This window comes from Saimiri boliviensis, chromosome 1, assembly GCF_048565385.1.
Source record: "Saimiri boliviensis isolate mSaiBol1 chromosome 1, mSaiBol1.pri, whole genome shotgun sequence".
In the NCBI taxonomy this organism is placed as follows: domain Eukaryota; kingdom Metazoa; phylum Chordata; class Mammalia; order Primates; family Cebidae; genus Saimiri; species Saimiri boliviensis.
In genome coordinates this window covers 83,926,901-83,940,251 of record NC_133449.1, presented here as the reverse complement: position 1 = coordinate 83,940,251, position 13,351 = coordinate 83,926,901, and the positions used below count along the sequence as shown (strand labels likewise).

The window sequence follows — 13,351 nt, the reverse complement described above, 5'->3', positions numbered from 1 at the left end:
ACTTGAGGTCAGTTCGAGACCAGACTGGCCAACATGGTGAAACCATGTCTCAACAAAAAACACAAAAATTAGCCAGGCATGGTGGCAGGTGTCTGTAGTCCCAACTACTCAGGAGGTTGTGGCAAGAGAATCGCTTGAACCTGCAAGGTGGAGGCTTCAGTGACCTGAGATCACAACATTGCACTCTAGCCTGGGTGACAGAGCAAGACTTTGTCTTTAAAAAAAAAAACAGAAGAAGTGTCTCCTTCTGTTGCCCAGGGTGGAGTGTGGTGCTCACTGGAGCCTCAACCTCCTAGGCTCAAGCGATCCTCCCACCTCAGCCTGCTGAGGAGCCAGGACCACAGGCACATACTACCATGCCTGTGCTCTCGCCATGTTGCCCAGGCTGATCTCAAACTCCTGGGTTCAAGTTATCCTCCCATCTTGGCTTCTCAAAGTGCTAGGATTACAGGTGTGAGCCTTGGCACTTGGCCATATTTTCACATTTAACACAAAATAAAACTGCCAATGAGAACTCTGTGAGAAAGCAGAGCAAAATTCACTCAAATAATAACTAATACTAATCACTACCCAATTCTGCAACCCCCCAAAATCCAGTTTCAACTCTGTATATGTAAGACAGCAAACATCCTTCAGTGTTTGCTCCTACTCATTAAGAAAAATGAAATTTTTTTCTGTTTAACAACAAAATGGCAAAACGAAGGGGAGCTTAAATTTGTTTTTCTTAGATGAAATTTAAGAGGTAAGCTTCTAAATAAAAAAAATTGTCTTTTCCACAGAAACAAGCTAATATGTAAAACAGAATAATTCACAAATAGCTGCAGAAGCAATATGAATGATAAGCTGGAAATTATAATAGAAAGTTCTTCTGATATTCTTATTTGAAAGATGACACTGAAATCTAAGCTTGCGGATATGTCTTTACTTTCCTTTAACGACATCAACAAATAATCCTTCACATATCTCCCTTTACGAAGATTGTTTTGTTAGTAAGCTTTACGCTCAATGTAATGTTTTATATGAACATTAACAATGAGTATAAATAATGGAGTCTGAGCACATGCAAATCCCAAGTTGCAATCCTACCTTGGGAAAGTCTTTTGAGCTACAAGTCTGGTTTCCAGAGAGTAAAAATGTTAGACATTGTGAATCCCTCAAAACTCTTGATTTCCAACTCTATTTATAATGTCCACTGGTTAGGGAGATCTAGAAATGGTACGACTGTTCTGGATTTGATAAACATGAGCTTGCCACATCAGAAAATATCCAAGAATCAAGTCACCAACCAAGTTACTATTATCAACTTCTATGACTATACAGAATTTTTATAAGGTTAACACAAAATAGGGGTAAACTACAGAAAACAAATATAATGTATTACAAACCATCATGGCGGTGATCCATATTACAGCATGACCTATATCATAAGCATTTGTTAAAAATCTTGGGACTAACACTTGACTGCTTCCCACTGGGAGGTTCAAGCTTCTCAGAATTCTTGTAAATATCTTTAAAAAAAAAAAAAAGAATATTTACAGGTATCAAAATAATTCTTTAACTTAGTAAGTGCTGTATATTTGTGTTACTGAAGATACTCTCATTTTATCACAAGGGTTTTTAAGTAGAATTACATAGTATTTAGAAACTTTATTCTTTAAAAATTACATATAAACAGATGTGCTGTATGACATTCTGAGGTCACAGGCACATGGACATAAAGCAGTTGTGTCCACGTATCCAAAGAACGGACAAATGCTGTATTTATGGTTAAATATAAAAAGGCAAAAACATACATACTATGGCTAAACATGAAATATTTTGACTTCTTTCCTGTCCCAAATGCACAAATAATTTTTCCTAAGCTCCTATTCCACGTATGCAGAACAGCACCAACCTAAATTCAAGTATCTTCTAGCAGGTTGCTTTCCTCCTCAAAATTTTAATGTGGACTTGACTTTTTCCCTAGAGAATTTGTATTTTAGTCAGTCACTTAACAATTATATTTTAACAAAATTAAATTTAAATTCCACAGCTATCATTACCAATAGGTAGGGGCCCAAAGGTGGGGAAGGACAATTTCTCTTCCTCAAGTTTCTAAAGGTCAAACAGCATAGGAAGACAGCGCAAGCAAAAGCAAACAGAGCATTTGTTTTCAGCTGCTCCCCAGCTTCACTCTAATGTAAGTGTGGGCATCAGAATCACCAGGAGGTGCCACCCCAGCACTACTGAAACTCCAAGCACAGTGATTCCACTGCAAGTGAAATAATACTGAACATGCAATGTTAAGAAAAACTACACCTCAAGCATCTAACTTTACTCTAGAAAAATAAATAATGTGATCTAAAAAGTGGGCAACACTGTGGAGTACCAAACAATTACAATACACAAAATCCATTGGAAGGTACAAATGTACGATGCTCTTAATAATACAGTGAGTACTTTACAAATTACTCTGTCACTCATAATTCATATAATGCATAAGAAAAAAACACACATTTATGATAGCTTAGTATGTACTAATTACCTTTTGAAAAGGTAGCTGGACCCAGCCATGTAAATTATTTATATATGTTTTTAACAATGATCAAAGAAAATTTTATGTGCCACTTGGAATTAGCATAGAAAAAAAATTTCTCCATTAAGACATAAAATTGTTGTTAGTGCTATTGTATCTATGTTCAAAATGTTCTGTTTTTGAGATGGAGTCTCGCTCTGTCACCCAGGCGGCTGGAATGCAGTGGTGCAATCTCAGCTCACTGCAACCTCAGTCTCCCGGGTTCAACCTACTCTCCTGCCTCAGCCTCCCAAGCAGCTGGGATTACAGGCGCCCACCACCGGGCTTATTTTTTGTAATTTTTTTCCCCAAAAATGTTCTTAATTACCTTTGGTACATATGGATCCCAATCTATGTACCCTATATTATCTGTAGCCAGTCGAGCAAAGAGATTTACTAGTTGCTGAAAGTAAACAAAAAACACAAAGTTAACACATTTGTTGTTTTTTAACTGTCACAGTCACACCCCTCATCCATTTGTTCTTTTCAGCAATCGTTAGTGCAATCTACTTAAATATATAGTTTATGACTTAAGTTTTTTTAAAGCCTACAAATTTAAATTGATTCATGTCACACGTTTAACTCAGTTGCAGTTAAAATGCTTCTAAAAAGGAAAATGACAAAGCACCATCCACAATGAAGACAGAAAAGAAAATTTTAATCCAACAAACATGCAGAAAACATCCACTGTATGTCCAGCACCATGACAGCACAGGTACCAAAGAAAACAAACAGGATCTTACATTTCACGCATTTTACAATACATCCTTATACTCCTAAATATTGATAAAACCAAAATAAATGTATACTGTTAGAACACAATAAAATAACAAAAAAATTGAAAAGAAATTATCATGACATGGCTAACAGCCAGTCCTAAGGAACTTCAAGTTACTGGTCAAATGGTATTCATCTCCAAATTAAAAAGTATAGGGAGAAAAAAAGGGATACTTACCCCCTCCCACTGTGGGAGATTTTGCACTGAAACCCAAAGGCCAATTAATTCATCAAACCAAAGTCTAAAGAAGAAAAATGTTATGAATAGGAAGTGATTTTAGAAAGTGGTTCAATGTGAGGTATTGTCTTTTTTACAATATTATTCTTAATGATAACTACATAACCAGAAGAAGTAATACTGAAAGTTACAAACTTAATAAAACAAAGGAGTATTTCTTGTCTAAATATTCCTTTCCTGATTTATGCTTAAAAAATATGAGCTCACATATTACACTTCTGCTTCATTACTGAATACTATCCATTCCTATTTAACAACTGTTTTCAATTTTCTACTTCCTTTTCCCTGCCTTTCTCCTTTATTTGTTTTCCTGTTATTACCTCGTCTGGCAATTCTCTCTTTCTCTTAATTTTTTAAATTAAAGCCCTCATCTTATTTGGGTGTCATTCAAGTGTTATTTTCTCTTTACTTTCTATCTTATGTTTAACCATTTCAGCCTTAACATACTTCAAGTATAGGCCAGGCACGGTGACTCACGCCTGTAATCCAAGCACTTTGGAGGCCAAGGCAGGCGGATCACCTGAGGCCAGGAGTTCAAGACCAGCCTAACCAACATGGTGAAAACCCTGTATTAAAAAAAAGAAAAAAGAAAAAAAGAAAAAAAAAAAAAACATACTTCAAGTATAATAAACTTGAAGTACAACACTAGCTGAGTTTGCAAAAAGATTTTTCTACTTGTTATGGCTTTACTAGCTTCTTCATCTGTATTTCCTGCTGTATTTTTAGAATTTGTCAAGATATGCATATACTTACTTAAAACCTTTATGATGAAGTTCTGGAGGAAGGGAGGTAGGAAGAAATATTTCAAAATAAGTGATGGCCTTTTGCATTGTTACATCAAAAGGGCACATTAAAGGTCGCCATTCTTCTAGCATCTCAGCGGTGGCATCTGCTGGAAAGTATCTAATAGAAAAAAGAGGTTTTCATGTATCTCATCATTGGCTAAAAGCTCTAAAACAGCAATATATAACTGATCAAAAGGCCGGGGAAGGAGGAGAATATATGTCATAGGATTTAATGCAGTCTACAAATGTCCAAACAATTAAACATTTTCACAACACTGAAATAAATTCCCCAGTCAGGCACACCAGTTCATGCCTGTAATTCCAGCACTTTGGGAAGTCAAGGTCCGTGGATCACCTGAGCCCAGGAGTTCAAGACTGGCTTGGGCAAAATGGCAAACCCCAGTCTCTACAAAAAATTGCCAGATGTGATGGCGGCGCACACCTGTAGTCCCAGCTACTCAGCTGGGGTGGGAGGATCACTAGAGCCCAGGAGATCGAGGCTGCAGTAAGCTAAGATCGCGCCATTGTACTCTAGCCTGGGAAACAGAATGAGACTCCATCTCAAAAAATAATAATAATAATAATAAATTTCCCCATCATACTTGGATAAATTCTCCTCTTGTCTAAGGGAACTTTTCTAAACACTATGAAGTTATAAAACTCAGATAAAATCTGAGTCACTCAAATTACCTACAAAATTAAACAGGATTTTTGTTTTACTTCCTTTGTGCTATATAACAACAATCAGAAAAAAAAAATAAATAAATAAAAAAAAACTTGACATAAAGAATCCAATCTAGCTGGGTATGGTGGCTCACACCTGTAATCCCAGCACTTTGGGAGGCCGAGGGCGGTGGATCACAAAGTCAGGAGTTAGAGACCAGTGTGGCCAACAAGGTGAAACCCTGTCTCCACTAAAAATACAAAAAAATTAGCTGGGTATGGTGGCGCATGCCTGTAAATCCCAGCTACTCAGGAAGCTGAGGCAGGAGAATCACTTGAACCCAGGAGGCGGAGGTTGCAGTGAGCCGAGATCACGCCACTGCACTCCAGCCTGGGCAACAGAGCGAGACTCTGTCTCAAAACACACACAAAAAAACAAAAACAAACAAACAAAAAATCCAGTCTAAAAAGGAAAAGGATAACCAGTAGATGAGAAAAAGAATAACAGCCAGCAATCTCTAAGCATGTTGGATAAATCATTTACCTTCCTTGGACCAAAGTCCTTCCCTATACGAGAAGTCTACAGGCTGTGATATCCCATAACTGTATGAAATGGGCAGGAATGTCCCTGGAGTAGATTTACAAAATTAAAATCCAAAGTGTGCATATACACACAAAACGAAGGCAAATATAGAGGATACATGTATAACTGCTAAACAGACCTTAACTGGTTTATTGTATTCTTTTTTTTAAAGACAGAATCTCACTATGTTGCCCAGGCTGGCGGCTTCCCAAGTAGCTGGTACTACAGGCGAGCACCACGAGCCTTAAGAGGTTTAAAATACGACTAGCATATGAGAAATTCTGATTCTTCCCAAAGAAGTTAGGAAACCCCTTCAAATACACCCATAAGCTTGGCCCACACATCATATTAATCCCATTGTATCTTCATACACTTGAGTTAATTAAAATCATATTGCAATCTTCTACGTGAAAAATAAACTTACATGTCTAATAATACTTCTCTTGAGTTCACAAAGTGTTTATGTGCCAGGTCCCTGTGTAACAGGTTGGAATTTCAGAAAAAAAAAAAAAAAAAAAAAAAAAAAAAAAAAAAAACCCAATAACAAACTATGCTCCGCCTTCAAAGATCAGTATCAATTCCACTTCTTAAGTTTTCTGAGTCAATTGTTAACCCTGTAATCCACAGTAAAAACGTGGGAGTTCTCTGAGTTACCTATGAACCAGTAAGTACTGAAGTTTCCAGTGAGGAAACACATGCCAAGAGGATAACTGCCTCCCATAAAATGACACTGTTCATTGCTGACTTATGACTCAGGGTCAATCTGAAGTCACCTGAGAGACAGTTATCTCATATTCTGAAAATACATTTGCGCCACGCTAAGTAATACAGAAGGTCAGCAACAAATACCTGATTTACTAAATACGTATTTAAAACTCATATAACAAGCATATAATGCTTTTTACCGAAAAGGATTCACTGACTCCATACCATCTAAACAGTCTTAGACTTACTTGATAACAATAAAGGTTCAAATACATAAAACTGAGCTTTAATTAAAATTAAAGATAACCCAAAAAATAATAATTAAAATTAAATTTTATCCACACTCTTCTTTTATCATATGAATATGATAACTGGTTAGTAGTGGTGGCTCACGTCTATAATCTCAATGCTTTGGGAGGCCAAGGTGGGAGGATTGCTTGAGGCCAAGAGTTTAAGACCAGCCTGGGCAACACAGCAAGACCCCACTCTCTACAAAAAAATGTTAAAATAAAAAGGAAAGATTATGGGATGTTCAAAGTTACATATTCTACTGAAACAGAACATAGTTGAAAAAAGTTATGAACCACCTTCTTGGCATTACTCATATTTTCTATCTGAATAACAAATAACAATACTCTAGGAAATGCTTCCAAATAAAGATGATTGTATATTAAATACGGTATTCTTAATTTACATTGGATGACTTTAAAATTTCTAAATTTCTAAATGAAATCTGAGAAGCTTTTTTTTTTTTTTTTCCAGTTCATGAACTGGAAATGGTATCTTGTGCTCTGACTAACATCACAAAGTCAGGAACTATTTATACTTTTCATTTCCTCTTCAAACCATACTAAAGATGTGAAAAAGCCCACAGAAACAACAAGAGGCTTTATAAATTGAGAAGCTACTTACGGTCGGCAGCTTTTCACGAGTGTTTTGAGAATATTTTCTACAGAACTGGAGGGGAAAGCCATTTGATAAATTAGATTGGTGTATTTTAAGAACACATCTAATTCAATTAATAATCTCTAAGATAAGCTCATACATTCAGATTATTATTTGTTTATATATAATAACTAAGCCTTCTTTTTCATACAGACAGAATTACAAGGATTAACTCTAAACTTCTTAATCTACTCTTTCCTTTGCCCTCATTTCACTGTCTCTGGTATGAACTAAAGAAAAAAATGTTACACTGGGGAAAGAACAAATTGTTTTCAGTCTTTACAAAGTAGGCAGCAATGACTATACACCATACTTATCAACACAGTGGCTTATAACTTCAAATAATTTTTTCTAAAATACTCTTATATCAAAACACAAGCAACAGACATACCAAAATCTGGGTGTTTCCATCAGAAATTAGCTTTCACAACCAATTGATGAGAGTTCTCTAACCCTCCAAGGCACTTTACTGCCAGCAACAATAATCAATAAGAGCAATAGCATCTCTTTGAGCAGGTACTTATAAATTTAGTTGAGTAACATTTAAAATTATAACTTACTTTCCAACATACAGTTGCCTCAAGTGAATATAAGAGACCAACACAAAAATGTTTGTATGAATTTATAATCAACATTTCTGTTTTAATGAAAAGGCCAATGCGTACTGGTTTAAACACATGACCAGAATGTAGTATTTCAAAATTTACTACTAGATCACAGTCAAGTGGTCAAATGCAAACAAACAATAAAACAATGGAGCACTAGGTAATTCTGAACTGGAATTTTAAAATATCTGTGTGACTACTTACAGTATGACATGTTCAAGTAAAAATAAAATTCCCCAAATCTCAAAAACATTTATTTATTTATGGAAAAAGAGTAACTTTCAGGCAATGTCTCCACCTAACACTTTCACATTAAGCTTTTTTGAAATTCTTAAGTCCAGAAGTCTATCCAACTTCTCTGAAAGTTTAGGAACTAATATGCAAAGAAATTCCAAGGAATAACAAAAAGCAAACTCATCAAAAAAAAAAAAAAAATCTATTATATAACCAAGAAGGAAAACTATAATCTCATTACTTAGAGCAGTAGAAATCCTCTTTAATTTCAAAACTACTCAGAGAAAAATTACCTGAAGAAGCAAGCAGGCTACAACTCATGAGATGACTTCTAAAATAAAAAAGAAACCACACAGCCAAAGGGTCATCAATAAGCACTGTCTCTGATCATGAGAGGGAGGTTCTACTTTTTCTCACAAAAAGGCTAAGCAATTCAAAAACACAGTTTAGAGAACATCCAAGTTGGCCAGTTAAAAAAAAAAGAGCAAAATAAAATTTAAAAAAAAAACAGCAAACTTCTATCCAACTACATTTAAAGCTCCCTGAAGACCACGGCTGTGATTTTTATTTCTGGGCATTTCCAATGTGCTTATAACAAGGCTATCTGCTCATGTATAAATCTATACTTATCTGTTGATTTACAATACTCAATAAACATTTTATAACAGAGCAACAAAAAGTATAGATCTTGGGTCTTCTTTTAGTTTAGATTGAAGAATCCCATTTATTAATGAAGTATAGAATTAAAACATAAAGTTTAAAGAGCCATCTAGTTTTAAACTATAATGCTCAATTTACATGCAGATTTTTAAAAGGTAATTCTACAACTGTTAATTTTTATCATGAAAATGAGCATAAGATATATAATTTTATCAGTCCTAATGTTTGTGTTCTCATTAACATTACATTTATTTTATCGGTTCTGTGTTACACAAAAAACCTGCTGTTTTCACTTAGGAACTTGGCTATACCAACATATTTTCACATAATGTAAAAAATGATTCTAGAAAGCAAGTCATAAAAGGCTGTAAAGCTACATGTTTTCTCCAGTTCCCTTCACGCTTCAGAAGAATAGGAAGTTAACTGTAACACTTGATAGAGTCACTTCACTTATTAGAGGATTAGGGTATGTGGGAATGTAATTTAGTTAATCTAAATAAAGTCAATTTCAACCCCTTCTTACATATAAGGCCTGTACCAATGGATTTATGCTGTTTATCCAGGAAAGGGTACAATCTCTCTAACCTGTGATATCTGTATAGTGACCTTTTGTGATTCTTGTAATCTCTCAAGATGAAGGGAACAATGTTTCTGTTTAAAAATAAAATAAAAGGTTAAGGCTAGATGCTACTAGACTGTATTTCACTAATTTTTAGAGGGAGTGAACAATCACTAAATACTTTCCAACTGTTGGAAATGTATAATATTAAAGTGATAACAATTCAAAACACTTTTTCTTTTTTAAATCGAAAGGGATCTACAGAGTGACTAAGCTTTGGATGGGTTTTCTCATACCCTATTTCCTCTTTAAAAAGATATGTTAGGTTGAAAAAGAAAGCCACAGTAGAGCATACACTGGTTTACATTTTGGGCTTGGAGTCAGACAGATCTGAATTTGAGACAGTTCTGCTACTTCCTGGTTGTGTAACATAGCTCAGTTTTCTCATCAATACGAGCAATAATACCTACCTCTCATAAAGCTGTTACAAAAATTAAATGAGATAATGTATAGAAAGCAGTTATGTGGCCCAGAATTAAGGACAATAAATGTTAATTATTATTTCATACTTAGCCATAATAAATTGTATTCTCAATTTCCTTAAGAATTAAAATGTTGTGCTTATTTTGCTCTTACACTGATTCCACTGCCTCTGAGTAACTATTAATTTACAATTTAGGAGGTAACATCAAAATATGAAATTCCTTCACAACTGCCACCCTATTATTAAAGGTAGAAAGTGAGTTCTTGTCCCATTTCTTAAGCTCTTCTTCCAGTTTCAACCAATGATTATGTGTCAATTTTCCTCTCTGGACCTTGATTTCCTTAGGATGACATTAACAAAGTAAAGGTCAAATATTAGCAGATAAGCCCAGGGAAAGCAAATAGCCTTAGCCTCCAGTTACTGACAGAGTTAACTCATATAAACTTGGAGGTTTATCCCTCCTGCCTCCTTGGCCTTTTTTAGAAGTGAACAATATTCACTTCTAAACCAGAGAGAAGTGTAGCAAATGATAACATTCAACGTGAGAGTAAACTAGACTGCTCATAGCCACAAGTACTTGCAGCTACACTTGACAGTTCTTGAACTAAAGTTAAACTTCAGAATAATATCTGCTTTTTCATAAATGAACTGGTTAATTGTACCAATGGAATATTCCATATATGTATATATATATATATATGCCTTTATCCCCTTAAAATTTAACGCTAACTATTTATACAGTATGTTTTTCTTGAACCTGTGCCAAGCCCTTCACCTAGAAGTCAGTTTTACTTGCTTTCTCTATATCTAAACAAATCCACTACAAGTTAGTTAAACATTATCCATCTCATATCTAACCTCCAAAATTTCATACTGCTCAATTAAACTAGCAAGTAGGCATTTTTCGTACCCACTTCACTCAAAATTAGGGCCAAGATAATTTCACCATAAAAAAAGGTATAAATAATAAGTGCAACATCATTTTCCTTACTGATGCACATTAATGTTGACTTTTCATTTAAATTACTTTTAAAAAGTATACCTGTATGGCAAATGTTAGAAAGTTATAATCCTTACCACTCATGTAAAAAGAGCATGCATAATTGTTTTAAATGACAATAAATAAGCCTGATCAACTTGAACTAATTTTTAAAATTGCTCTTAAAAAAGATCAGTTTTTAAAGAAAGATCATTGTAGCACAGAAACAACTTTTACAAGAAATACTATCAAAATCATTAATAAAATTTTGTTTAAAAAAAATTTTTTTTTTTTTTGAGATGGAGTCTCACTCTTTGCCCAGGCTGGAATGCAATGGTGTGATCTTGGCTCAATGCAGCCTCCACCTTCCTGGTTCCAACGACTCTCCTGCCTCAGCCTCCCAGGTAGCTGCGATTACAGGTACATGCACCACACCCGGCTAATTTTTGTATTTTTTAGTAGAGATGGCCAGCCTCGTCTTGAACTCCTGACCTCAGGTAATCTGCCCGACTTGGCCTCCCAAAGTGCTAGGATTACAGGTATGAGCCACCACACCTTGCCGAATTGGTTAAAATTTTAAATTTTAAATTTCCAAATAAAAGAACATTTTTAAAAACAAATACGTTGTTCTTCAAATACTACCTTTAAAAATCACTGCAAATACCATATTAATAATCATGGTTTACAACCATAAAATATTTTAAATTTCAACAGGTTCTCAGAGAAATTACTCTCATCATTTGATTATCATACTAAATTTTGTAGCTAGAGTTCTTCTCTGAGCTGCTGGTAGTAATTTAAACTCCTAAGTATCGTCACATGTGCCAAGAAACCCCAAACGGAGGTCTGGAAAATGTAAAATTTCCATGTGGTGAGCACAGGAAGCTCAGGACAAAGGATTTAACTGTATCTTAAAGAGCACCAATTCAAAGGGCTCTTTGATAGATCGATAGAAAAACAAACACCATAAACAAGTACCAGAAAAAGAAAATGTCACATTTCTCCAGAGGCTGAAAAAAAATGAGAATAATACTATATGATACCCTTAGAACAATACATGTAAAAGAAAATACTTTTAAAAATAAATTTTAAAAAATAGTAGGCCAGGTACAGTGGCCCACGCCTCTAATCCCAGAACTTTGGGAGAGCGAGGTGGGTCGATCATGAGGTCAAGAGTTCAAGACCAGCCTGGCCAAGACAGTGGAACCCCATCTCTACTAAAAATACAAAAATTAGCTGAGCGTGTTGACGGGTGTCTATAATCCCAGCTCTTTCGGAGGCGAATTGCTTGAACCCGGGAGGCAGAGGTTGCAGTGAGCCAAAATCATGTCACTACCCTGTAACCTGGGTGACAGAGTGAGACTCCGTCTCAAAAAAAAAAAAAAAAAAAAAAAAAAAGTAGTAAACAAATTATGTAGGCCCAAGCTACTCATAATGCAAATATGAAAACCTTTACTACCACTCATAAAAACCAAATTAGTCATAATAAAACTAAACAAACGGAGGGGGCATGGTGGCTCACGCCTGTAATTCCAGCACTTTGGGAGGCCAAGACGGGTGGATCACTTGAGGTCAGGAGTTTGAGACCAGCCTGGCTAACATAGTGAAACCCCATCTCTTAAAAAAATAAAAACAAAAAATAAAATAAAATAAAGCTAAATAAACAAATTTATATACACATAGCAATTGAAATATGAATTGTTTGTGGCCATTTGTAAAAGCACATCTATGTATAATTTCTCCCACATTTTATTAACAGCAACACCATTAATGTGCTTCCTAAACTATAACTTACAATACGCTACTCAAAGTAAGTGTATGAGACATTGTTTTATGAACTAAAACCGTGTCCTTAAGATTCAAAAGCTTCATTTATGAAGTAAATAATAATTCTTATACCACTAACAATTAATTCACACTCATCTCTTTTTCAGTTTTACATCTTATATTGAATAAAAAACATTATCAATTCTTTCTCCAGTAGATTGAGATGAGAATAGACTAAAAATGGTCTTTTGCCCTTGAGGCAAAGAGAAAACTAGAAGGAGGAAGTAAGAGAGAGAGGAGGGAAACAGTAGCAAAAGGGATGGAGAGGCAGGGAAAGGTGGAGAGGAAGGGAAGAGAGCAACGTTGAAAATCTTTGCTTGAGCCAATAGAGTTAGCTTTTAAAACTGTGTTGAAATACATGCCACTCTAAGCAGTGATGTCAATGACAAAAACAACAGGCACATGAGTTTAAAATTTGAAAGACAGTTAACAAATGAAGCAATCTTTCACTTTTGATTATAAAAATAGCATTCTAAAAATAGTATGAACACATGTAGTCAGCTGACGAAAAGTGTTTCAAAATGTGGCAGAATATATCTAAGATAAAAATACTCAAAATTGTCAGAGTAGGTAAAGAGTATAGGTAGGTTGCATGATTTATGAATTTTAATTTAGAATAATTACAATTACAAAATGAAATGCCGAGTCTGTTAAGAGTTTAGAGTCAGTGCTGTGTTTCAGTCACAACATCTCTTCAAAAGCTCAAGAACTGCCATGGTAAAACTTTTAAGGACAAGGATGATGTGACACTTT

General features: G+C 35.0%; 1 protein-coding gene across 4 annotated transcripts in view; it reads right to left on the bottom strand.

The window, feature by feature from the left end:
- Nucleotides 1–13,351, bottom strand: part of PSME4 (proteasome activator subunit 4) — a 110,936-nt gene that overhangs the window by 69,604 nt on the left and 27,981 nt on the right. For 2 of the 4 annotated variants that reach the window (XR_012517922.1, XM_074400172.1), the window contains exons 4-9: nucleotides 7,218–7,262; nucleotides 6,025–6,075; nucleotides 4,323–4,472; nucleotides 3,510–3,573; nucleotides 2,883–2,957; nucleotides 1,386–1,508 (exon numbers count right to left, since the gene is read on the bottom strand). Coding sequence is in view for 3 of the 4 variants with exons in the window: in XM_074400172.1 (XP_074256273.1) it covers nucleotides 1,386–1,508; nucleotides 2,883–2,957; nucleotides 3,510–3,573; nucleotides 4,323–4,472; nucleotides 6,025–6,075; nucleotides 7,218–7,262 (508 nt within the window). In the remaining variant the exon portion in view is untranslated. The remainder of the gene's footprint in view (nucleotides 1–1,385; nucleotides 1,509–2,882; nucleotides 2,958–3,509; nucleotides 3,574–4,322; nucleotides 4,473–6,024; nucleotides 6,076–7,217; nucleotides 7,263–13,351) is intronic. The other 2 variants (XM_003922737.4, XM_074400175.1) reach the window with 2 other exon arrangements.